Raw genomic sequence first — 26,319 nt, 5'->3', positions numbered from 1 at the left:
CTAAACATCCACAAAAATACATGAAAGTATTGCATATAGTTTAGTTTTGAGCAAACAAACCACACGTGCCTGGGAAAGAACATAAGGGAGAGACAGTGGACAGAGAACCTTACTTAGAGTGACGATAAACACTGTCAGTAGTAAAGTACAGACATTCAAACTACATAAAGCTGACAACAGTCCTCTTACCACTTTCAAAGGTTAGCCTGCAAATAGGATTGGGTTTTATACAAGAACATAGGAAACAGCCCTGAACAATCACTGGTCACTCTGTAGCTACTTCTGGACCACTCTTCAATAGCCAGGGAGACTTCTTCATGGGTCACTCACTTCTATCGGAAAAAGACCCGGCTTACGTTTTTCAGAGATTGTTTTTCACAACCAAGCTCCAAAGGGCGGTAATCCAGAAAACGCCCCGCTCCATTAAGTGAGCCTGCTGGGAAGAGGCCTGGCTCTGCAGACAGGTGCGAGATATTTGTGGCTCGACAGAGCCTGGAAGACAGCAAGGACAGCGCGTCCCTGCTATTTTGGGACACTGGCCCTGGCATCCTGGGGGGCACTCTGAGAAGACGCTGGAGGAAATGTCTCCAAGCCAAGGCAAGTCTTGACCACGTGACGAGCCTGGCCATGCTTACAGACCTGCTCACACGAATCCAGGGCAGAGGGTAAAAGGCTGACCGTCCCAGGAATGAAAATTAAAAACACTCAGTGCGCACACGGCCCTGTGCAGACCCTAACTCACACAACCCCAGCCGGAAAGAAGCAGAAGTGTAAGCTGGAAACAGGATGAGATGAAGGTGACCTGTTGCTGTACCGTGGGGCTGGGGGTCATGGAGAAGTTACACCAGGGCCACTGATGCGCCGGTGCTGGGGTACAGCCTGCTGTACAGAGGAGTAAGGCTTCCTGAACTGCTCAGTTTTGTGTATGCTGAAGATCTCCCCATCTCGCCCCCCAAAAAATACCCCACTTTAACACAACAGCTTACAAAATGGCACTTGGCATACAGACTAACAATCTGACTCAATCCTTGAAACCCACAGGGTCGAAGGAGAGTGCATTGTTTTTGTTTGAAAGATGGGTTTTCTCCATGTAGCCCTGGGCGCCCTGGAACTCACTCTGTACACCAGGCTGGCCCTGAACTCACGGACATCCACCTGCCTTTGTCTCATCAAGGGCATGTGCCACCATGTCCACTTCATTACGGCCCAACTGCTCTTTCCTTTGAAAGCAGTTGCACACAAGCACTCACACGAAAAGGCCTCAGTTGTGCGCATGCCCAGGCACAGGGGCTGAGGAGCAAAGCTATGCCATACCTAGAAATGATCAGATTCCTTCAGCACCTAACAGCACCACTACAGTGTGGTCCCAGATGCCCCAAGAATTTGACAGTTTTAGCATAAATGCCTCCAACACTCACCACCACGATCACCCACCCAAGCATAGAAGGAAAACCAGAAACGAAACTTAACCCATAGCTCTGAAAGCCAGCTCCCTGTGCTGTGTCAGAGAGGATGGGTAAGAGTCACCTATTGGCCAGAGGAGAGCAAATCGCTACAAGGACACTGGCCTAGCACATTGGCAGCTCAGGGCCGCACCTTAAGACAGCTTGTGGGCAGACTACAGCCCCTGAATACAAGGCTGCCCTCCAAACGACATCTCTTCTGGCTCTCAGACCTCATACGACCCTGCAGCGGCCATCTTGGCCTTCCGGTGACCACCTGCCACTCTGCAACAATCCCGCGGGGCTGCAGCTTGAGCAGGATCCAGAGACCAAGGCCTGCGTGTTTAAGTAGCTAACAGGAAGCGGTCCCACTTTCAGTCTTCCTTTCACTTTTATAATCTCTCTAACGATGGATGAACTATTAATATAGCACACACAGGCAAACTTGAGGTCTTTTTCTGACAGATAAAAAATAGTATTACAGCTTTTTTATTCTTTTTCATAATAATTTTTGTTTGTCTTTTAAACAGGGGCTCACTCTAGGTAGCTTTAGGTGACCCAGACCAGGCCTATGTAGACCAGGCTGGCCTTGAACTCAGAGACCTGCCAATCTCTGCCCACTGAGTGCTGGGGTTAAAGGCATATGCCACTATGCCTGGCTTATAATAGAATTTTTAAAGATTTTTTTTCAAAATCATTTCTTTTATATTTTGAGATTATAATTATACCATTTCCCCCTTCCTTTTCCTCCCTCCAGACTCTCAGACATGCCCATCCTTGTCGTCTTTCAAGTTCATGGCCTCTTTTTTCATTAGCTGTTCTTACATACAGGTATGTCCATATGTATATTTTATACATATGTTTATGCATACATATACATATGTCCTGGAACTCACTCTGTAGACCAGGCTGGCCTCGAACTCAGAAATCCGCCTGCCTCTGCCTCCCAAGTGCTGGGATTAAAGGCATGCGCCACCACTGCCCAGCAAAATATATATTCCTAAATATATACATACAACCTGCTCATTCTGTATACTGTCACCTATGCACTTGTTCTCAGAGCTGAGCACTTGGTACAGGATAACCACTGATGTGCTCTTCCCTGGGGAGGGCCATCTCTCCCACTCTCAGTGTTCTCCGTGTTTTTTAATTTTTTAACAACATTTACTTGTTTTATTTTCTGTGTTAACAGAATTTTGCCTGCATATATGTCTGTGTATTACCTGTGTGCCTGATACCTACAAAGGCCAAAAGACGGCGCTGGATCCATCCCTCTGGACCTGGAGTTCCAGATCATTGTGAATCGCCACATGCAAGCTAGGACTCTAACTCAGGTCCTCTGAAAGAGCAGCTCTTTAACCACTGAGCCATCTCTCCAGCCAATACCCTCATTTTCAAAAAGCATCTCAAAATAAAAAATAAATCATCTCAATACACTGGTACATGTCTCACAGAAACACCTAGTTACTTCTGAGTCAACCAGACTCGGCTCTTGCCAGCCCCAGAAGATCATGAAACAACAGTCTCTCCAATCTAAGAACACCCAGGCAGGTGAGTTTCAGGGGTCCTCATGTCACTGGGGGTGGGGGGGGTTCCTAGCCTACAGGTACAGAACGGAGAATATGTGCATACACTGTGTTCTAAGTATATGTGTATATAAACACATATGTGCTGTGTATACATGCATGTGTACTTAGGCCTATGTGTATAGGCCCAGCCGATAGGATTGGACTTGCCAGGGTCAGGACCTCTTAGCGTACTTGAGAGACCGTGGCAACACTTTGCCCAGATGTAGGAAGAGCCCACACAGATCACATGGACCTCAGCCAGGTCCCTCCGAAAGCTTCACAAGTTGAAGGGTTCCTATTGCTTTGTTAGACTTATCTCAAAATTGCCAAGCCGTATGAAATGTATTCTGAAGAAGCCATACTGTGCACAGACTTCCAAGTGTGTTCAGTTGTACTGTGTCGACAGTCACAGCCACAGCCATACACAGCAGCTCACTCATTCGAGGCCTCTACTCTTCCCATGTGGAATCAGCAGGTTCACCTGATACCCACTGTGTCTGTCATTGTGAGCAGGCACTTATTAAACCCTGCTTTGAGACAGGGGAGATGGCTCCGCCCTAAATCTAAGGACAAGAGTTCAAAAACCCCAGGACCACTCAAGAGCTTACCCATAATCCCATTATGCAGAAGGCAGAAACAAGCCCTCAGGGCAACCTGACCATCTAGACTAGCTGAGACAGTGACTTCTAGAATCAAGTGAGAGACTCAAGTTCAACAGTAAGACGGATTGGCCCACAGAATCTACCAAGCAGGGCTCACAGGGGCTCACAGAGGCTAACACAGACTGAAGCGACAAACATGGACCCTGTATGGGGCTGAGCTAGGTCCTCTGCATATACCTTATGGTTGTGTAGCTTGATGTTTTTGTGAGGCTTCCAATAGTGGGAATGGCAGTGTCTCTAACTCTGTTACCTGTTGCTCAGGGCCCTCTCATCCTGGGTTGCTTCCTTCAGCCTTGAGATGAGAGTTTGCATCCAGTCTTACTGTAACTTATTAGGCCATGGATTTCCCAGGGAGGACTCCTCTTTTTGTTTTTAAGGAGAAACAGAGGAGGAGTGGATCTGGAGGTGAGGGACAGTGAGGAGAGGGACTGGGAGGAGTAGGGGAAAGGGGAAACTGAAGTCTGGATATAAGATAGGAGAGAAGAATAAAAGAAAAAGTGATGTGGGCTCAAGTGGAGACCCCAGCATGCTCGACCAGCGGCTCTGCTGTGCTCAGCAACTGCTTGCCCTAGGGAGTGCAGCGTCACCCAAAGTGCTACCCATGGCAATGCTTACCTGTGTAACCTGGTCCTGGGATGCCTGCAGCTCCTGAGATTTGGCCATGTCTGCTTGTGACCTCTGCATTTCAGCTGTGTGTGGGTCTCCCAGCTCCCGAGACACAGCTTGATGTAGCAGGCCCTCGGCGCCCACACTACCCAAAGCTGCCTCGCCATCCTCCTCCAGCAGGTGCCCGTCACTGTGCAGAGCCATGGCCCGGTCCTGCTGAGAGAGAGTTTCCACGGGGCTCAAGCCAAGGGTGTATCCCAGATTTCCCCATCTCAAGGAGTATAATATATGCAAGAAGTGGCCAAGATTCTAAATGCTTCCTGTAATTAAATTCTGCTACCAATAAACCTCAGCCATGGATTAAAATAAGTATTTGCATGTGATCTGTATGTTTCTGCTTTTACAATATTATCTTAGAACTTTATTTTAAGATGTATTTCTGTTGTTCTTGTTTGTTTTGATTTTTCCAGAGACAGGGTTTTCTGTGTAGCCCTGGCTGTTCTGGACTTACTCTGTGGACCAGGGTGGCCTAGAACTCACAGAGATCAGCCTGCCTCTGCTTCCTGCGTTCTAGGATTACAGGTGTACACCACCATGCCCAGCTATTTCTATTTCTACTTCTAGTATCTTTAATTATGTATAGTATGTGTTGTCTGCATGTGGGTACCGGTATATGACAACAGCTGTCCACAGAGGCCAGAGGTGTTAAGTCCCCTGGACATGGAGTTACAGGATGAGCTGCCTGACATGAATGCTGGGAACCGAACTTGGATCCTCTGGAAGAGCAGCAAGTGCTGAGGCATCCCTGCAGCCCAGAACCTAATTTTCTTTAAAACAAATGAATCAAGATGACCTACAGGTTCAGGTCTGTAGACTGGGAACAAGGTCTGGTCCCTTAACTGTACTGGTTTGTGTTAAGTGCAAACAGAAGTCTACAAAGACCAAGGTTGCAGCTCCAGAGGACTGGACTGAGGGAAGGCCTCTCAGCAGTATCAAGCCATTCTCCAAACCAGTCCAGAGAGACAGAATGGCTCCGATCTCTGGGCCATTCTAGACACTGGGACGGATGTACGGTTTACAGTAAGCATTCCCAGCTGCTCCATGCACTTCCACATAAGAGCTTAATCCACTCGAGGAAGACAGAAGCCACCATCTAAGAAGGTCAAAGGGTGTACAACGCACACTAACTGGTTCTATAGATACGGCTTATTCGAGATCACAGGCTCCGGAGTCCTGCGAGCAGACACAGGGCACCTACGAGTTTGCCAGAAATTCCCTCTTCATATAAAAATTAATTTCAGGAAATTGCAATAGGAAGAGAATGGAGGCTTTGCACGTATAGCAGAGAAATCAGATCCATCGACTGGGGTCTCCAAACTAAGACTCACAGAAGGGCTCGGGTCAGCTTCAAGGAGTGCCTGAAAGCTCTCAATGCAATTGGTGCAAATGTGACTTAAGCCCCAACAACCCTGACTGCTACCATATCATCTACAGTGAGACCATAACTAGGCATTGCTATCAACTCACTGAGGCTCAGACACACACAAACGAATGCACACACACAGACACACTGACACGCACATGTATGTGCCAACTCAGAGATGTACACATACACAAATGGGCACACACAGAAACAAGAGACACGGGTACATGAATACGCATTCAGATGTAAAACCAAGACACGCAGGGGCATGTCCACAAATGTCCAGACCCATCTAACATGTGGTCTATGTACAAGTAAAGGGAGACTCTCGCCCTGAGGTGCAGGACGTGGCCCTGGCATCTCACCTGGTGAGCTCCTGGCAAGCCAGTGGCTGGGCCTCTCCCGTTCTCTATGTGTTGGGCACTCGTGTTGATTCTCAGGCCATCTCTTACAAACTGAAGCTCCTCGGTATGTTTGAGTTTCAGTTTTTCCAACTCCTGTGTCAAAATCTCTCTGTGACAAGAATCCTTTTTCTGTAGCTGTTCCTCCAGTTCCGTTCGCAAGACCTCCAAAGCCTGTTTGTGTTCATCCCGAATAGTCTGAACGTCGGCCATGTAGCAGGATTCTAACTCATCCAGACTTGACAGGTGTCTCTTCTCCAAAGCACTAATTTCAGCATCGTGTTTTACCTGCAGTTCGGCCATGTGAGTCTCAAGGAGCGCCTGCTGCCTGCTCTCCAAGGAGGCGAGCTGCTCCATGAGCTCAGAGCGGTGCTTGCTTTCAAGCTCCGTCCTCAGAGCCAGAAGCTGCTGCTGGTGTCCCTGCTGCAGGAGCTGCAGCTCCTGGCTGTGCTTCTCCTGGGTGTCTCGAAGGAAGGCATCTTGCTCCTTGGCGAACTTCTCCATGATCTCTTTCCGCTCTTCCAAAAACCTGAGACAACACTCAAGAAGAACACAGGCAATAGGGCACGTGGCCTCACTGAACTTAGCCCCTCTGAGCCACAAGATACACTGCCCAAAGGGAGCTGCCTCCATCCTGGATTTGAACCTTCCCTTGGAAAAACTCAGGGGCCACATGAGGACTGAGTAACTCCGGGGCAAGTAACTCTAAGAGCCACAGAGTCACCAGTTCTTAAAAATACTGAGAAGACATGGCACCTGCAGGGAACTGGTACACACATCCCTACAGGAAGGACCTCAAAGGGCAAGTTCAACAGGTAAGCTGTGATAGCATTTTACCCCAGAATTCTCTGTGCCTTGCTTGAAAGGGAAAATATTACCTAAGAAGGCCGTAAAGTAGTCCAAGGCCCAGGAAGAAAGAATAACAGCAAGCCAAAAAGAGAAGGGCGACTTAATTTAAATGAGACGAGTTGACCCCACCTGTAGAACTGTGACCAACCAAGGTCCCTGGCGGAACAGGCTGTGTTCCATGCTAAGTGGGTCAAGTTTACATACACTTGAGTTCTGACTTTTGAGAGCCTGTGTGTGTGTCTGTCTATGTTTGTGTGTGCACACGTGTAGAGGCCGGAGCAGCGCATTGGGTATCATTCTTTATGGATCTCTGTCTCCTTCTCTTGAACCTGAAACTCGCTGTTTTGGCTAGGATGCTTGAGCAGTGAGCCTCTTGGAGTCTGTCAGTCTCCAAACTCAAGCAATGAGTTACAGGTGCGTGCAGCCATGCCCAGCTTTTACCTGAGCTGAGGATTCAGGCTCAGCTCCTCGACGCTTTGAGAACAGGCTCTCTTACCCACTGAGACATCTCCCAGTCCCAAGAGTTTTGCTTCTCTGTGTGCAACTCCATTGTGGGTTGTCCACAGACTACTTTGCTGTAGGTTTTCTGTGAGACAGGAACTCGAAGGTTCTGGGGAGTTGGCTATCTGGCCCAGACAGTAAAGGATCTGTATCGGAGCTCAAATCTCAAACCCAGAGAACTCCTTAGCATCCCTGATGCTGAGAAGCTGGGGAAGGTGGAGTAGCAAGTGGGGCCAAGCCACCAGCAGATTCAACAGTCCCTTGGTAATCAGACCTCAAGCTCTACAGCCAAAGGATTGAAAGGCAGAAAAGAGCAGACACCAAAGGAGGCAAATACTCTAGCTATGCCCTAAGTCTGTAACTTCAAAGAAGTATGTGAGTTAGAAGGAAATGTTTATTCTTTAAAGCAATATGCTTAAGTCGAAAAGACCCACAAAACAGTCATCCCAAAAAAGGACATGTCCACATAAGACCTCATAGGTGAGCTTTAAGATGCTGTTACTTTAAACCGAGCTCTTGGAAGGCAGAAACAGGAGGATTTCCATGGAATCAAGGCTTGCCTGATCTAGGTAGAAAGTTCCAAAACATCTAGGACTACAGAGAGACCTTGTCTTAAAAAAAAAAAAAAAAAACAACAACAAAAAAAAACCCTGTCACTGAGTGTGGAGAGATGCTGAGAAGTTACAGGCATGGTCTGCTCTTCCAGGACAGGGGTTCCCTGCACCCCTGCACCCATAAGGTGGCTCACAGTGGCCTATATCTCCAGTTCCTGGGGAGCTGACCCCTCTTCTGGCCCTCAGAGGTCGCAGACATGCACATAGGGCATAGACATACATGTAGGCAAAACACCCACACATGTAAAATAATTTGTAAGATCTTAAATACATGAAAACAATAAGATGAAGAATAAAAAAATAAAATTCAATTTATTATAAAAAGATATTCTGCCGGGCGGTGGTGGCGCACGCCTTTAATCCCAGCACTTGGGAGGCAGAGGCAGGCAGATTTCTGAGTTCGAGGCCAGCCTGGTCTACAGAGTGAGTTCCAGGACAGTCCGGGCTACACAGAGAAACCCTGTCTCGAAAAACCAAAATAATAATAATAATAATAATAATAATAATAAAAATAAAAAGATATTCTGTCACTAAAATATTAAAACACACACACAGAACAAAGGCATCACTGGGTATAGTGTCTATGTCTGTGATCACAGCATACAGAAGACTTGGGCGGAGTTAGGAGTTAAGAGGCCAGCCTGGGCTACACACAGAGTATGCAGCCATGAAAACCTATAGAGGAGGTTGGAGAGACGGCTGAGCGGTTAAGAGCACCAACTGCTCTTCCAGAGGTCCTGAGTTCAATTTCCAACAACCACATGGTGGCTCACAATCACCTGTAATGGGATCCGATGCCCTCTTCTGGTGTGTCTGAAGACAGCTACAGTGTACTCATACACATAAAATAAATAAGTAAATCTTAAAAAAAAAACCTATAGAGAGGTTCTGTCTCAAAACTAAAGTTAGATGTACCTAGAGTTACAGCATTTAGGGGGCTGAGGCAGGGGACTGCAGTGCACCTTTAAATCAGCTTAGTGACAAAAGGGACGTCTTCTCAAAAACAAGCAAGCAAGAATGGAGATGCTCAGGACGCATGCCCACTCAGCTTCATTCGAGGGACTTGAGCTCCAGGGCGGATGGGGCTACGCTACTCCCAGGGAGCCGATCACGGAGCACACGGCTGTGCAAATACATCACACCCTCCACCTCCTGCCAGAATTCCTCTGCCGGCATTTGGGCAGGTGACTCCACACCAAACCCACTGTCCCACAGCCTCACCCACCTATTCTGGGCCATCAGCAGCTGGAGGGCACAGTCTTCCTTCTCTCGGAGGAGCATGGTGTTCTTCTCATCCTGGGCCACAGGGGGCTCCTGGCCACACTGGCTACACAGCAGGACTTCATCTCTAGCGAGTTCTTGTTCCAGCTGCCTCAGGTGACCCTGCTGCTCCATCAGAGATTTCTCCAGGTCCGAGATCTGGGCGGCCTGCTGGTCCTGCAGGTGCCTCATGCTAGACTCCCGAAGTTCGAACTTGTTTATGATGGACAGTTTCTCAGACTCGGCCTTTTCTCTCAGCTCGAGAAACATGGAGGCTAGTCTCTCCTCCGCTTCTCTCTTCAGGTCCTCCTGCGAAAGCTCCCACTCAGCCTCCTTTCTTTGGAACTCTTGTTTCATCTGCTGAATCTTCTCCTCAGCGGTACTGAGTTTCACCTGATAGGCTTCCACCAGACTGTCTTGGACCTGTAAGATGACATGGTTTTATTGAAGAGGAGAGACATTCTCTTGATTTCGATGCAATGACTCTAGCGTACCCCTAACATGAAGACTTCTACAACTTATTTCAAAATATGGCAGTGGGAATATATCTTGTGTTGATGGGAATGGCAAGTCTCTAAAATAAAGTCATGTAAAACTATCCTTTTCTCCACAAGAACAACACCTGAAACCGTGCACACAAGCAGGCAGGCACGCACTCACACCGGGAGCAAAGATGGACCTATCGGTCTTTTTCAAGGGGAGACCACACCCAACAGCGGCAAGAGGAGAAACCCAAGAGACAGTTTAAGTCACCTGATCTATAATAAACCACGGAATTCTAAAGGTCTTTGGAACAGGAAGATAAAGAAAAAGCGAAGGATGGGCAGTTACCTACAATTTCAAGACAGAAAAAAGTATGAAATAAATTCTCTCGTCAGTAAGAAGCAAATCAACATTGAAAACAGATGTGGGGAGCGATCGCCATCCTCTGGTAAACAAATCTAAGCAGAACAACTCTCCCTGATGTGAAACCTGTAAGCTGAGTACAACATCAGACATGGCCCAAATTCAGGCTGACTCTGTGAAGTTAACGCAGATGTGGGATGAGGTCCAAAAGCAGGCTGCCTAAAGCTAAAAGAACGGAACAAAACACTCACCTCAAAACAGAGATGGAACGTGGAGTCTAAATTCATCAAGATAACTGCCTGCTAAAACAGAATTTCAATGCCCTATAGAATCCACTCTTGAAAGAGAGCTCCCTCAACATCCAGATATAACACAGAGCTAGAGAATGTAAAACAAAGCAAAGCAAAACAAAAACAAACCAAAAACAAACACACAAACCAGGAAACTGTGACCCATGCTAACGCTAAAGAGATAATACAATCCATTTCCATCAATCCCAAGATGGTACAAACAGGGTTTGAACAACAACTTTAAATCGTGACCAAAACAACAGATCTGTTCGCTGCAGGCATATTACTGCAGCAAGGACACTAGGAAGATGAGGTGGATCAAGCCTACTGGATCATGGTGGATGATGCTTTTACCGTGTTCCTGGATTCGGCTGGTGAGTATTCTACTGAGTGTTTCTGTATCAGGGAAGTTGGTCTGGAATTCCCTTTCTTTGTGGATCTTTGGTGGTTTAGGTATCTGGGTGACTGTGGTCTCACAGAATGAGTTTGGCAGTGTTCCTTCTGTTTCTATTTTGTGGAATAGTTTGAGGAGTATGGGTGTTAGCTCTTTGAAAGTCTGGTAGAATTCTGCACTAAAATCTTCTGGCAGCCGAGCAGTGGTGGCGCACGCCTTTAATTCCAGCACTTTGGAGGCAGAGGCAGGCGGATTTCTGAGTTTGAGGCCAGCCTGGTCTACCGAGTGAGTTCCAGGACAGCCAGGGCTATACAGAGAAACGCTGTCTCGAAAAAAAAAAGACAAAAAAAAAACAGAAAGATTTATTTTGGGCTGGAGAGATGGCTCAGTGGTTGAGAGCGCTGACTGTTCTTCCAGAGGTCCTAAGTTCAATTCCCAGCAACCACATGGCAGCTTACAACCATCTGCAAAGGGTCTGATGCCCTCTTCTGGTGTGTCTGAAGAGAGCAATGGTGGATACATAAGATAAATAAATAAAAACATTAAATAAATAAATAAATAAATAAATAAGATAAATAAATAAATCTTGCTGGGCGGTGGTGGCGCATGCCTTTAATCCCAGCACTTGGGAGGCAGAGGCAGGCAGATCTCTGAGTTCGAGAGTTTGAGCCTAGCCTGGTCTACAGAGTGAGTTCCAGGACAGCCAGGGCTACACAGAAAAATCCTGTCTTGAAAAACCAAAAAAAAGAAAAAAATGCTTAAAGCAACTGGACAAAATGTAATAAAATTACTATAAGAGAATTCCACATGTGTCCACATGTGTTGTTGCTGTTGGTTGTTTTTTTTGTTTGTTTGTTTTTTGCTTGTATTTTCGAGACAGAGTTTTGTGGTGTAGCCCTGGCTGTCCTGGAACTTTCTATGTAAACCAGGCTGGCCTTGAACTCACTCACAGATCTGCCTGCCTCTGACACCCAAGCACTGGGATTAAAGGCATGTGCTACCATACCTGGCCACATTCCTTTCTTGAACCAATTCTCCAGGTAAGATGCGGCCTGGGAAACAAGCATCTGTTATTTAGGAAACTCTGTCTTTTTAGTCCCCTGTGTGGGGACGGATCACAGGCCACTGCCTGCAGTCTGCCTGCACGTGAACAGTTGCTGGGCTGGACAAAGTGGGCTCTAGTAGTTCTACCTTACGCCAAGCCCTTACCGGTTCCTCAACTCTCAAGACAACCTGTAGGCAATAAATAAATAAATAAATAAATAAATAAATAAATAAATAAATTCCTCTAAAGCTCTTTTCTGATGGAGAGTGAAAATCCACAGTCATTCACGAAGAACAAAGGCATGAACGCAGAAGGCATTGAAAGTCATGTTATCAGACATGGTCGCAAGCATGATGAACAGACCATGGTTTAGTGAACACACAAGCAGCAAAGGACAGGAACACTAGTTCACACTCCTTGAACTGCACTAGCTGCATAAGTGAAGAGCTGACATTTCACAGTCTGTTCACGCTCATAACGGCACAGCAACAACTTTCTCAAGCTCATGAAATGTCCGAATTTCCCATGGTAGTTGAACAATCGCTATGAAGGATGTGAAGAATCCAAACATACTTGAAGACAGTGGGATGAAGAGAAGACTGCCAGTGCCTTCCTTGGAGCCCCTGAAGATGTCTGAGCAGTTCCAAAACTCAAGCATGAGACTCACAAGAGCTACAGGTGACAGAAAACCCACAGGCCGACGAACAGTCCAACTAGACAGAATACACAGGAAGGGAGAAGCTGGGATGGATGCAAAGGTCTCATGTACCTTAAAAAAGAGTGGAGGCAGCATGTGAAGTTCTCATACCCCAGAGCATTAACAAGAGCCATAGGATACAGCCACGCCAATGGGTATAGGACAGCACGCAGGACAACTGTCGCATTTACCAGAGCAGGGGAAACCAGGTATTCATAGACATATGGGCAAGAAAGATTTCAAGGACTGGAAAAAAACCTGTCATAGATTAAACTGTGTTCCCCTCCATCGTCCTAATCTCTAGGACCTCAGGATAGGACTGTTTAAAATAGGGTGTCTAAAGTGCAACAGGGACATTGGAGCGGGCCACAGTCCACACTGACGACATCTTTATAAGGAGATGAGATCAAAGGCCAGGGATGGAACACAGTTGATACTGAGCTCTTGTCTAACACACACGAGCCCTGGGTCTGGTCCCCAGCACTGCAGAAAACAAAGAGTGATGATGTACACCTATAATCCCAGCGCTTGGGAGATGAAGGCCAGGAAATCTAAAGGTCAAAGTCATCCTCAACTACACAGCAGCCTTGGCTACCTGAGACCTTATCTTAAAAAAAAAAAAAAAAAAGAGGATGAAAAAGATAGATGATATACACACACATACACACAAGTATGTACACACACACACAAACTAGGAACAAACTTCACTTGCAAGTCAAGAAGTATCCCACAAAAGACTAAGCTGGTCTTAGATGGTATCTGTTCTCTAATTCCTCAGTCCATGATTTGTCACGGCAGCCTCAAGCCAATGTATACAACGTCACAAAAAAGCCACCAGTCATAGCCAGTCGCAGCAGAAGCTGGTGCTCAGACAAGGCCGGGTACTCCTGCCACGTCAGGATGTGGGCTTCACTAAAGACTGCACTGCTCAGTATGGCAGGGTCTGGGAGGGTAGAATTTCCAGGAATAACCACCAGGAATAACCATCAGGTACAACCTCGGTTGTACTGCCCCATGCAAATGTTCAACAATTAAGTATGCCGGTGGCCACCGCTCTGTCTACACAGTCATGGAAGGTTCCCTCAGCCAAGGAAGCTATTTGGACAGTGCTATTCCACCAAGGCTCAAAATGACAGAAATATAAACACTCGATGACAATTCAAGAGCGAACAAAGACTAACGGAATTAAAAACAGAACAGTTCCATGACCTGGCAAGACAACTTGGCGGGTGGGGATACACGCTGCCAGGCCTGGCCCCCTGAGTTCTATCTGTGAGACCCACACTGAAAGGAGAGCAAAATCACACTCATACACACTGTCCTGTGACCTCACTAGGCCTGCTGTGGCACACCATACACACAAACACAGAAACACACGCACAGACACACACACACACACAGAGACAGGCACACACACATATACACACACCATGCACACATATAAAAGCACACACAGACTCACACACATGTGCACAGACAGACACACCAAACACACATGCATGCACACTGAATAAGGAGGTGTTTTTTTAACATCTTCACACCTGTCAGAATAGAATGCCAAAGTCGAGACTGACAGGTATGCAGGCAAGGGTGGCAGAGGAAGCCTCCATGACAGCTGGGAAGTGAGCAGGACCGCAAGCAAGCAGGACTAGGGGAAGGGAGGACACAACAGCCTCAGACTCGGTCCTTACTCCTTAGACAAGCCTGGAGGCACACGTGAGGTTAGTGGTGTTTCAAGCTCCCCCGAGTGACGAGCCAACAAGGACAGAACGGACTCTATGACGTGAAAGACGGCCAATTGCTAACTTAGAGACGAACGACTCTCAACCTTCTCAGATTAAAACCACACAGCCTGTCACCTTCGGCTGCTCAAGCTGACGATCAAGTGGATCAGGTGGCTCCTTTCTTTCGCTCCCAGATGTCTCCTCTGGAAATATACAGGATGAACTAAAGAGAGAAGACATGTATAAAAGCTTTAGTAGTGTGCTGGTCACGGTGGTGCATATCTTGAATTCTAGCACTCAGGAGGCACAGGCAGGCGAATCTATGAGTTCAAGGTCAGCCTGGTCTACACAGTGAGCTCCAAGACAGCCAGAGCTACACAGTGAGACCCTTTCTCACAAACAGAAATAAATACAAAACAAAACATAATCTTTGGGGCTGGGAAGATGGCTCAGTGGCTAAGAGCACTGGTTGCTTTTGCAAAGGACCTAAGTTCAATTCCCAGCACCCACACGATGGCTCATAACCATCTGTAACGCCAGCTCCAGGGATGCTAATACCTTCTTCTGACTTCAAGGGCATGTGATGCACTTGTATATGTGCAGGCAAAACATCTATTCACAAAAAAAAATAAATAAATAAGCCTTAAGATGTTTTTAAATAAAGTAAAAGCTTTAGTGCACCCTTTCTTGCCTACTCTGTTCCTGGGCTCAACCACACAGAGGTAAGGTTAAGGACCAGATGATGCTAGGTCTCCGTTCTGCTTAGCCAGTACCGTAACACAGAAGGAGGAGATTTGACCACAGGGCCACACACTGGTAATGCGTCAAAAACATGAGTGAAAAACACACAGGGTTCTAGGGCCAGCCAGGAAGGACTGACATAGTGATTCACATCTTCATTTCCAGGACTGAGGAGGCAGTTCCAGGCCAGCCAAGACAACAACAGAAAAAAGAAAAAGAGAAAAGAAAAAAAAAAGGCTCTACTGTCCTCCATTAGTGTGAGATCACAAACTAAAGTGCAAACTTAGCCTAAGGTCCCCACATTTGAGAAATCCACTGAGCCGGAACACTGGTTCTGTTACCTGATTTCTGCAGACTCCAGAGAATCCTCCCTTGCCTCCTGCAGCCGCTGTTGGAACACAGTCAGGTCCTCTTGGTATGTCTTCTCAGCATCCTTCAACCTCTTCTCAAAATAGACCCTCAAGTGCTCCAGCTCCGACTCGTGCTGGGCTCTCTCTTGCTGCTGCTGCTGAGCGAAATCTGACCGCAGATGCTCCAGCTCTTCCAGGTGAGATGCTTGGGCCAGGAGAGGCTCCCATGACCCTTTAAATGGAGAAGCACATAATCACCCCAGAGTGGAACACACAAAGCAAGAGACAGCAAGGCTGCTGGGTAGACTCTGAGAAGGGCCTACCCATAAAGACGGAGTAGGGAAGGACCACCTGCCTCCATGGCTCAATCAACATTTCAGAGTCCCTTAAAAAGCTACAGCAACTGGGAGTCAGAGTGACCGGCTGCAGCAAGGAACGTGGCCCTTTACAACAGACAACGATACCCTGTCACAATCCCAGTTACCCTCAAAATGGGTTTGGAGCAAGGCACAGCTGCTGACAGTCAGATGTGAGCTGTGGGAGTTCTTGGGCAGAGAGACACAGCATCCCAGACTTTCTTTGAGCTCCCATTTTGAGACTATCAAAGTGACAATGTTCTGCACAGCAACACAGACCGAATGTAAGCCTGACACCCAGCAATTGCTACCAACTGGTCTACGGCAACCACTAACAACCAGTGTGGACCGAGTAGTTACAACCCCAAAGGTTTTACATCAAACGTCCCTGCAGAGTGAAGTCCCATGGAAGAATATGCTAGACTCATCGGGTCATCTCTTCTCCAGTCTCTAGTAACAGAAGGACCCTAAGGGAGCAACAAACTGACATGCTGGCTACCATATCTGGTCATGAACAGAGCTCAAAGCTAGACGGTAGAGACCAGGCCCCACGTGCCACCGTGGAACCATGCCAAAAGTCCCTGTTTCTGGTTCTTTCTCATAACTTGCTCCAAATCACATTTACCCTCCAGGGCAATCGGCTGTCTTAAAGGCTCTGCTTACAGATGAACGCCAGGAAAAGGATGCTAGTTGGGATGAAGGTGATGTGACCCTGGATGCTGGGGGCCTGAACGGGACCTAGCCATCTCCACCACTGGACACAAGTGACCCTGCCTGCTCTTGGGAGTGGCCATGTCCACCTGGCTACAGAGACAGATGTTCCTGACACAGAAGGGAAGAATTGAGTCGGAGGGTCCGCTCACCTCCAGGCAGGATGAGAGGGGAGCCGCCCCCAGCAAAAGCAGCCACAGTTGCTGGGCCCTGGTGACTCAATGGTTAACTGCCTCACTCAACTGGAGGTGCAGCTACAGGCATCTGATGGCAGCTGCCCTGGGGAGGCTCACAGGATCTATACCTTAGTGAGCAGAAAGACGTCGCCATCTTGGAGCCCCGATCCTGGCTGAGACTCACCCTGCTATAGCACCCAAAAGCATCGCCAGGTAAGACCAACACATAAAGGACACCTTACACCAGAAGAGCCTATATCATCCAGGACATGGTCATGTGACTAGGAACAAAAAAACAGGAAAAAAAAAAAGAAAACCTTTCCCTATATACAAATTTCCCTTCCTGTTTTAGGGCTTCATTTTCATTTTATGTGTGTGAGTGTTTGCCTGCATATATGTATGGGCATGCCGGCCCCACAAAGGCCAGAAGAAGGCATCTGATTGCCGGAACTGAAGTTAGACATGGTGGTGAACTGCCATGAAGGTGCTGGGAACCAGGCATGCGTCCTCCCTAAGGGCAGCAACCACTCACATCAAAAGCTCCTTTTGTAAACAAATCAAACTCAGTCCTCCCTCACCCTGCCCCTCCCCACACTAATAAACTCTATGGTTCAACTATCAAAGTCACAGTTTCGGGGTTGGGACTTGGTCATTGGTATAGCCCTTGCTAAGAATGTGCAAGCAATGGACAGAGACACCTTGGTGGTGGCATTGTTCTATCAGTCAGGGGCAGAGCAGGCAGCAGGGCTTTGTTCATCCTAGCTTGATGCCTGACTTGGTGGCCAAACCTGCCTTAGGCCTGAGCCTCATAAAAATCAAATCACATCAAATCCAGACAGCACAGTGCTGGAGGAAGGGACCTGCAGACCAGCATGGCACCCACAGACCTGTGCTCCGGTGCACAGCGTGGGGAGCTGGGGGGCGATAGACACCTGCTCGCCGGAGAATGTCACTCAGGCCCACCAGCCGCATGGCCAGAGCTGGAGCCACCACAATGTGTATGAGGATGTGGTGGTCAGATGGGAGAGGGAGAAGTGGAGCAGCTTCAGCATTAAGGAGAGAGATGGGGGGGGGCTGGTGAGATGGCTCAGTGGTTAAGAGCATGGACTGCTGTTTCAGAGGTCCTGAGTTCAATTCCCAGCAACCACATGGTGGCTCACAACCATCTGTAATGGAGTCTGGTGTATCTAAAGACAGCTACAGTGTACTCATATAGACCAAATAAAATAAAATAGAAGAGAGATGGGACTGAGACTCGAGGGTGGAGGGGGTAGCCTGTTGTGAGTGCCCAGCTCCACTACTTAGACCCACGGTGAAGTCCTAGCCCAGGCTGCCCCTGAGAGCCAGTCTGGGTCCATGGCTACACAGCAGCAGGGATTGGCACTGATGTCAACAGTAGTCATATTACCGATAGAGAACATGGGGATGGCCCTGGTCAGGGCAGCTGCTGGGGACCCAGATGTCCAGTGGAGCCAGGCTGTGCAGAACTGGCCCCACCCCTCACTGGATGTAGTACTCTGGAGAGCTGACTCCGTCTCTCACCTGCAGCAGCACTCAGCACTCGGGAGGGCGGCTCTGTGCCCCACCCAGGCAGCACAGCGGAGCTGGCCCTGGTGGTGGGGCGCAGGTGAGCTGGCTCACAGGGCAAGAGCTCAGGAGAGCCAGCCCCAGCACCATTCTCTGCCATGAGGTAGCATGGGGGTGGGGGTGAGGGGTAGTGTTCCTCCCCCCCAGGCAGGTGAGAGGACTGGCCCTGAAGTCATGATAGCAGGTGAGCTGTCCCTGTCCCTTGCTGGCTGCAGCTCTCGGAAGAGTTAGCCATGCACCTTGCCTGGTCAACCCAGTGGAGCTGGCCCTGCTGGGCAAGGCGTGAGCCATCCCTGTGGGAGTGAGAGCTGGAAAGCTGGCCCAGCCCCTCACAGACTGCAGCACTTAGGAGAACAGGCCCTGTACCCTGACTAGCTCTGGAGGCCTGGGCGCAGGTGACCCAGCCCTGGGGACATGAGGATGGGAGAGCTTACCTAACCGGAGCAGGGTTAGAAAGCTTGTCCTGGTAGGACAGATAAGGGAGAGTCGGAGGGCTGACTTGCTCAGCTACCACCCAGGCCTAGATCCAGGCCTCTATACCATCTGTGAACAACTGAGATTCATGAAAGAGCCAGTCCTGCTGTTCCAAAGCTGCAGGACCTCCATGACACAGGGCAACAACAGGATAACCAGGAGGAGTCCCAGTGAGGACCCAATAGTGATGGCATCACAGAAGCCAGAGATCTCGAATCAGGACATTGACTCACTGCAATGAACGTTTGCAAGTAAAGATGCATGGACAGAGGGGTCACACTGTGAAACACTACGGCTTCCATGGTGAGATGTCTTCTATGGTGTGTGTGTGTGTGTGTGTGTGTTTATTTGGGGGGGCTGGTTGCAAGGGTGAATGGTGGATAGGAGAGGTTGGGGAGATGAGCAGCACTGAGGTGCATGATATATAAAACTCACAACTAATCAATTAAAAAGTTAAAAAAAAAAAAAGTACAAAGCCCTAGGTTCCAATATGCCACCTCAAAACCAACAATCAAATACGAATCTGCACAGCTTAGCTCTGAAGGGTCTAAACAATCCACAAACGTCCTCACCATCCAGTTCCTCTCTGCTGCTTTTCATAGACTCAAGCTGGGACCATAGGTGTTTGATTTCTTCTTGGGACTGAGCCTTTAGGTCTTCATAGGATGCCTGAAGAGTCTCTAACTGCAGAAAAGAAAAAAACTGTTCACGTTAGAACCAAAGGAGACGAGCAGGCGGCACATGAGTGATTCTGTACTGTACGCCACCCTAGGGATTCACATCTCAAAAGGAAGCATGAAACGCAGAGAGTAAGAGCTCAGATCCTGAGCCTGCAGCTCAGAGGGCAGCTAAGTGACAACCAGAACAAAGCAGTTTGAACAGCCTCAACCAAGCCGGGCCAAGGCGACTTCAAAATCTACAGTGCTATACACACTGTCATCTCAGCTATCCGAGTCTAAGGCAGAAAAATCTCTTGAGTGCAGCCCTTTGGGGACAGCCTGGCCAACAGAGCAATACTCTTTCAAAAATAAACACTAAGAAAAATTTTAAAATGACGTAACTTTGTTCAGAGTGCAGCTTCAACTGTGGCCATGCCTGGGAGTAGCAGTTCTCCTCCCTGCCTACTGACCTGAACTATAGCTGTTTATTTCTGTACCATCTGCCCCGTGTGTGCTCACTGTGACGCCATGGGTCCCCAGGAGAACAGGACACGGTCACTTTGAAACTACTCATGGAACTCCAGGTCAAACATTACAGTGGGTTCCATTCCAGGTTTATCTGAAGGACTCTCAGAAAACAATATGAACCACAGCAACTACCATTCACAAAATAAAGACTTTCCCTCATTTCACGTTAACGAAGTACGGTCCCCCTAACCTTTTGATACATCGGAACAGCCCATTGCAAAGAGCGCACACAACTACCAAGAACAACTTGTGGAAAAAATGGAAACTTCAGGTGTTGGTATATAAACAGTCTGCTACTCAAGCATGAGAACCTGAGCTCAGATCGGCAGCATCCGTGTGAAAGGCAGGGTGTAATGGGAGGACCATGATTGGCACCAGCGCTGGGTGACAGGCTCCAAGGGTTGGTTTCCAGCCAGTCTAGTCAACCTGTGAGCTCATGCTTAACAGACCCCGTCTCAAGAAATACGATGGCGTGCAACAGAGGAAAGACACTGACACCAACCAAGGTGTACACATGAATCCACACGTACCCTGTCTACACCAGAGATGCACACACACACACCCCATCCCCACACACAATGAAATAACTCAAGATGTTATGTTCCGCCCTACCTCCAACTCTTTCGCTCTTTCCTTTTCTCTGAATTTCAGGTCTAAATCTTGTAAATACTGACAGTGCTCTGACTGTAGGTCTTCTTGCAACTTCTTGATGGCTGCCTGGTGCTGAGCCTCCAGGTTCTGCAGGGAAACTAGAAAGCAGCACAGAGGTGGTCATTCAGTTTGTGACAGGATGATGCTTCCATCTTCAGTGGCAGTTACTGATTGGCATTTCACAACAAACCCACAGTTTACATGCAGACTATTGTGTCTACCGTGTTTCAATCCTGGACACCCAGATATGGCTTGACAGGGGTATGTACCAATGGCACAAACAGAGAGGATCTGTCTGGACATCACCTTAGGAGCCAGCTTGCTCTTCCCATGGAGGGAAAGAAGAGGCACACAGACACAGACAAGAAGACCATATGTCAACTCACAAGAATTGCTATGTTACATAACATCTGGGACATCAAAAGTGAACAGGCACCATATTCCTGCTTCAGGAGTAACTTAGTAACTGATGATGTAAGAAACACCCACGCCCTTGTATGTCTATTCCCAGCAGCTCAGCACTGGAGGCAAAGGCAGGAAAGACAAGTCCAGTTGCAGACAGTGCTCGCTCCAGGGGACACTCAGCGCCCCCAACCCCGCTTCCCCCACCCACCCCGCTTCCCCCCCCACCCCCAACCCACCATCCCCGCCCTGCCATCCCTATGCTCCCTTTAATCACGGGCTCACCTTCTGCCTCCTGTTTGGCTTGAAAAATCTTCTCCAATTCAGCTTTCTGTTCCGATAATTCCTTCTGAAACTGGTTTTGCAAACCCTCCATTTCCGACTGATGCTTTGCAGACAATTCTTTGCGGAGGTTTTCCAAACATAACTCTCTTTCGGATTCCCAATCTTGTTTCAGGGTCTAAGTTCAAAGAAAAAGCAGATTGTGGTACAACTCAATCCCTGAAGAACACAGTCAACAAAGAATTGACTTCCTACCAGCAAATTCCGGTTCCCTCGACTGACTTTATCTGCACCACAGTGGGGGAGTTCAGTGGAATGTGAAGGTAAAAGGGAGGACATATTTCCAACCAATCACACACCTCGATCATCCGGGCGTTCTCCTCGTTCTTCTCTATTTCTGAACGTAACTTCTCCTTCAGCTCAGCTGCAAGACAAAAACGTTAACAAGTCGTTCAGACCACAGGATCTAAACTTCCTTCACAATCTCGTTACCCAGGAGACAATGGGGCTCAAGTACCCACTGTCCACTTGTGGAGAGTTGCCAATGCACACTGGATGACAAGCCATCCAGACAATGGCTAGTTCAACTAAGAAACGTACTCACAACAAAGGAAAATATATTGAGATTCCCGGGCTCTCAGGTTCTCCTAAGAGTACAGCTGCTGAGGTCCCAACACCACCAAACACACGTAAACCTTCCGACAAGAGAACTGCAGGGCACTTTAGCTCATGTGTCCGCTGGGCCAGGGCCAAGGTAAGCTACTGGATGTCCAGTTTCTACTGGACGTGAGAAACTGACGGGCAGTGGTGGTGCACGCCTTTAATCCCAGCACTTGGGAGGCAGAGGCAGGTGGATTTCTGAGTTCGAGGCCAGCCTGGTCTACAGAGTGAGTTCCAGGACAGCCAGGGCTACACAGAGAAACCTTGTCTTGAAAAAACAAAACAAAAAACAAAAAAAGACATGAGAAACTGTCTTACGATCCAAGAGCTACCAACTCAAGCGGGGAGAAGCACAAGAAGATGGCAGGTTCCAGCAGTGCCTCGGCCCAGCAGGACTCCCCAGGATGGAAAGGTCAACAGATGTAGGACTGAGGAAGCAGAGCAATGGCAGGAGAGGGAGGCAGGACAAGGCAGCAACAGACAAGTCTAAAGCTGACTGAAAGGCTGGATTCCATCATTAGCAAGCAATGTACTACATCCCTGGGCACCAGTGAGCCCTTTCCCTTCCTTCCCTAGGGCTGCAGGCCTAACCAGGGGGCCCCAAGGGGCCTCTGCAACTGAAATGGAAAGCAGAAAAGGCTAAAAAGAGAGAGCTTACATTGGAAAAGAAACAGAAACATGTATTTATTTTGTTTCAAAGTGCCAAAAGGCACATAGAAAGCATCGGTCTTTCCCCCTAAGGGGGAGAGCCAGGCAAGGGAGAAGGTTTGCTCCAGCAGAGCCAGCGCTAATCACCTAGAAAAGATGCTTCTGGGGCCTGGTGGGGGAGTCTAACCCCAGCACTTGGCAAACAGAGGCAGATGGATTGCTATGAGTTCGAGGCCAGCCTAGTCTACAGAGAGTTACAGAACAGCCCGTGCTGTTACACAGAGGAACCCTGGGGTGGGATGGGGGAGCAGTGGTGACACTCACTTTTAATCCCAGCACTCACTGAGAGGCAGAGGCAGATGGATCTCTGTGAATTGGAGGCCAGCCTATAGCCAGGGCTACACAAAGAAACCCTATCTCGAAAAACCAAAAGGAAGAGAAAGGAAGGAAGGAAGGAAGGGAGGGAGGGAGGGAGGGAGGAAGGGAGGAGGGAGGAAATGTTTGTCACAGGGATGCTAGGAAGGCAAGTAGACATCCAAATAATGGACGTCCTCAAGCTCGGCTATGGAGATACCTATAGAACTTAAGGCTACCTACCAAACTGTGCTGCTTCTGCACAGAGACCATGTGTCAAGGGAATTAGTCCTCAATAAAGCTGATACCTGTATCATGGAAAATGTGGGGCTAAGGAGATGGCTCTCGACGTAAAATGGCTCAAGAGCTTCTAGACGACCTGGGTACGAATCCCAGGAGCCACATGGTAGCTCAGAACCATCTGTAACTCCAGCTCTAGAGGGACAAGGTCCTCTTCTGACCGCCACAGGCTCTAGACACACATGTGGGCCACAGACATAGATGTAGGCAGAACATCTACACGTACAAAATACATTGGACTAACTAATAACTAAAACCAGAAAGTCCACCATAGTGAATCTGCTCTCCTTCCCTAGAGCTGTTGGCAGCAGACTAAGAGTGTATTTGATCCAGCAGACCTGCGATATGGCCGTATCTAAGATGAACAGCCATGCCAACCCAAGCACTGTCCGGCCAGCAACATGGGCCCAGTCAAGTTTCCTTGTGCTTGCCGGGGACCTAGCTGCCAATACAGAGAGCACACTGGTTGGCTCACTCCCCTCACAGAAGCCCCGCTGGATGGCTCACCTCCCTCCAGGGAACAGAAAAACAGAAAGACAAAACAAAACAAAAAACCAGAAAGTGATTTGGAAAATCAGCAGGCTGCTCCGTGTGTGTGTGTGTGTGTGTGTGTGTGTGTGTGTGTGTGTGTGTTTGTGTGCGTGTGTGTGTGCACGCACCCGTGCACATGCATGTGTCATCCGGTAGGTAAAGGCTAAGCTACCACCAGAAAAGACCACGTGGGAACACAGGGTCCTCGATCTGTCTGTCTTTGCTCGATACCTGTCTCCTGCCCATGCTGCTCACGCATCAGCTCCAGTTCGCACTGCTGCCTGCTCTGCAGCAGCGCCAGCTCCTGTGCCCGCCGGCCGTTGAGCATTTCCCGCAGCTCCGTCAGTGCCGTCTCCTTTTCCTTCTGCAGGTTGGCCTGCATCAGCTCCAGCTGTGCTGTGTGCATGTTGTTCAGGCTCAAGCGCAGTGCTTCTAGCTCAAGGCTGTGGGCTGTCTGCAGGCAGAGAGGGGAGCCAGGCCTGATGAGACCCAGGTCAGAAACAACCAGGATGGCAAGGGCAACACCAAGCAGAAATTGCAAAAGGATGAGGGAGAGAAAGGAGCCTGTAACTTAAGAGGGTGCTGCCCCGTCTCTCATTCTGCTGTGTGATTGACAGCAAGAGGGTGCCGCCCCAGCTCCATGTCAGCATGTGACTGACAGCAAGAGGGTGCCGTCCCAGCTCTATGCTAGCGTGTGATTGACAGAAAACATACATCATAGCCAGACTCCCAGCCCCAGATGTCCACACATGACCCTCCATTTGCTTGGGGAATGGACTCACAGAGAGAAGGCAGAAGTAACAAACAAGACAAAGGAGGAGATGGCGAGCCACCGCCCCCACCTGTCTACCTCGGAGTGAGTTTCTCCCACCTGCCCCCCAGCAACCAGGACCCACTGTGCCCTGGTAAAATCGGCAGAGAATGGGTTAAGACTGTGAAGGCTGAGAAGCCTGCCAGTCACCTGGGGTGGCTGTGGCTCTGGCTGCTGCTGTCCCTGCAGGTCAGTCACATCCAGTTCACAGTCTTGTTGTTCCTAGAAGGAGAAAGCAAAGGATGTAGCCTCGAGAATTCCCAAATCCTTCAATCAACATTTGGTCGAATCTGTTGTGGAAAGCTGGCTTCATTACAATGAAATGTAACAGAGGGAAATACTAACACATAATACAATACAGACAAACTGTGGGAGCCTGCTACATGAAAGACAGAAATGCAGGCAAAGACAGGAGGATCCTGAGTTCAAGGCCACCCTGGGCTACATAATTGGGACCAGGATAGCTAGATAGCTAGACTCAATCTTTAAATTAAAAAGAAAGTGGCCCGGCAGTAGTGGCACACGCCTTTAATCCCAGCACTTGGGAGGCAGAGGCAGGCGGATTTCGGAGTTCGAGGCCAGCCTGGTCTACAGAGTGAGTTCCAGGACAGCCAGGGCTACACAGAGAAACCCTGTCTCAAAAAACCAAAAGAAAAAAAAAGAAAAAAGAAAATAATTGTACGGTTGGAGGTCATCACAACCTGAGGAACTATATTAAAGGGCCCCATCATTACGAAGGTTGAGAACCACTGCTGTTTACCAAATTGACCTTGGAGTACTGGGATTAATGGTGTGTGCCATCACCACCTGGCAAAGAAAAAAATTTTAGGGGCTGGAGAGATGGCTCCGCGGTTAAGAGCACTGACTGTACTTCCAGAGGTCCTGAGTTCAAATCCCAGCAACCACATGGTGGCTCACAACTATCCGTAATGAGATTCAATGCCCTCTACTGGTGTGTCTGAAGACAGCTACAGTGTACTCATAAATAAAATAAATAAATCTTTAAAAAAAGAAAGGATTGCTTTAAAAAAAAAAAGAAAAAAATTTTAAATAGTACTGAGGAAAAGAATTACCTCAAAAAGGATTTTTTTTTAAACCAACAAGAAAGAAACCAGAAATTTAACAACCCAAATTCAGCAAAAAGGAGAGACTGTGGCTTAGGACGAGAGACAGATGAGACGGGCGTGGGGGACAGAGATCCTAAAATGAGAAGCACAATAACTCCCGTAACAAAAGAGTGACGAGAGAACAGCTCGACAGTTAGGAGCACTCGTTTTTTCATTTGGGTTTCATTTTGCTTTTTCCAGAACAGGGTTTCTTCATGTAGCCCTGGTCCTCCTGGAACTCACTCTGTACACCAGGCTGCCTTAGAACTCAGAGAGATCCACCTGCCTCTGCCTCTCAGGCACTGGGATTAAAGGCATGCACCGCCACCACCCATCCAACAGCACTGTTGTTTTGCACCTCACATTTGACCCCCAGCACACATGGTGGCTCACAACCATACGTAACTCCAGTTCCAGGGATTGAGATGCCCTCTGCGCACAGGTGGTGCACAGACCATAAGGCAAAACCACCCATGACACACAAAATGACAAAACAAAATTTCTTTTTAAGTAGCAGATGGGTGTAGAGGCAGGTTCCCACGGTCCCAGCAAAGGGCACGCACTGCCAGGACACTCTTGCTGCGAACTCTTGACGGAACTGAACCATGAGGACAGATGCAAACAGATGTTTCATAGATATTCTACAGAATAATCGTTTTATAGAGTGTCT

At 48.3% G+C, this 26,319-nt stretch overlaps 1 protein-coding gene across 5 annotated transcripts in view; it reads right to left on the bottom strand.

Annotated features, from left to right (window-relative positions):
* Pcnt (pericentrin) overlaps positions 1–26,319 on the bottom strand; it is a 96,544-nt gene that overhangs the window by 65,360 nt on the left and 4,865 nt on the right. For 3 of the 5 annotated variants that reach the window (XM_028773901.1, XM_028773904.1, XM_028773903.1), the window contains exons 3-13: positions 24,694–24,765; positions 23,964–24,186; positions 21,599–21,663; positions 21,243–21,417; positions 20,517–20,653; positions 19,290–19,401; positions 15,405–15,645; positions 14,458–14,545; positions 9,292–9,749; positions 6,067–6,631; positions 4,288–4,494 (exon numbers count right to left, since the gene is read on the bottom strand). In XM_028773901.1, coding sequence (XP_028629734.1) covers positions 4,288–4,494; positions 6,067–6,631; positions 9,292–9,749; positions 14,458–14,545; positions 15,405–15,645; positions 19,290–19,401; positions 20,517–20,653; positions 21,243–21,417; positions 21,599–21,663; positions 23,964–24,186; positions 24,694–24,765 — 2,343 coding nt within the window. Of the gene's footprint in view, positions 1–4,287; positions 4,495–6,066; positions 6,643–9,291; positions 9,750–14,457; positions 14,546–15,404; positions 15,646–19,289; positions 19,402–20,516; positions 20,654–21,242; positions 21,418–21,598; positions 21,664–23,963; positions 24,187–24,693; positions 24,766–26,319 lie in introns of those variants that run through there. The other 2 variants (XM_028773902.1, XM_028773906.1) reach the window with 2 other exon arrangements.

The sequence above is a fragment of the Grammomys surdaster genome, unplaced genomic scaffold (genome assembly GCF_004785775.1).
Source record: "Grammomys surdaster isolate TR1022 unplaced genomic scaffold, NIH_TR_1.0 237, whole genome shotgun sequence".
In the NCBI taxonomy this organism is placed as follows: domain Eukaryota; kingdom Metazoa; phylum Chordata; class Mammalia; order Rodentia; family Muridae; genus Grammomys; species Grammomys surdaster.
This window is presented reverse-complemented; position numbering and strand designations above follow the sequence as displayed.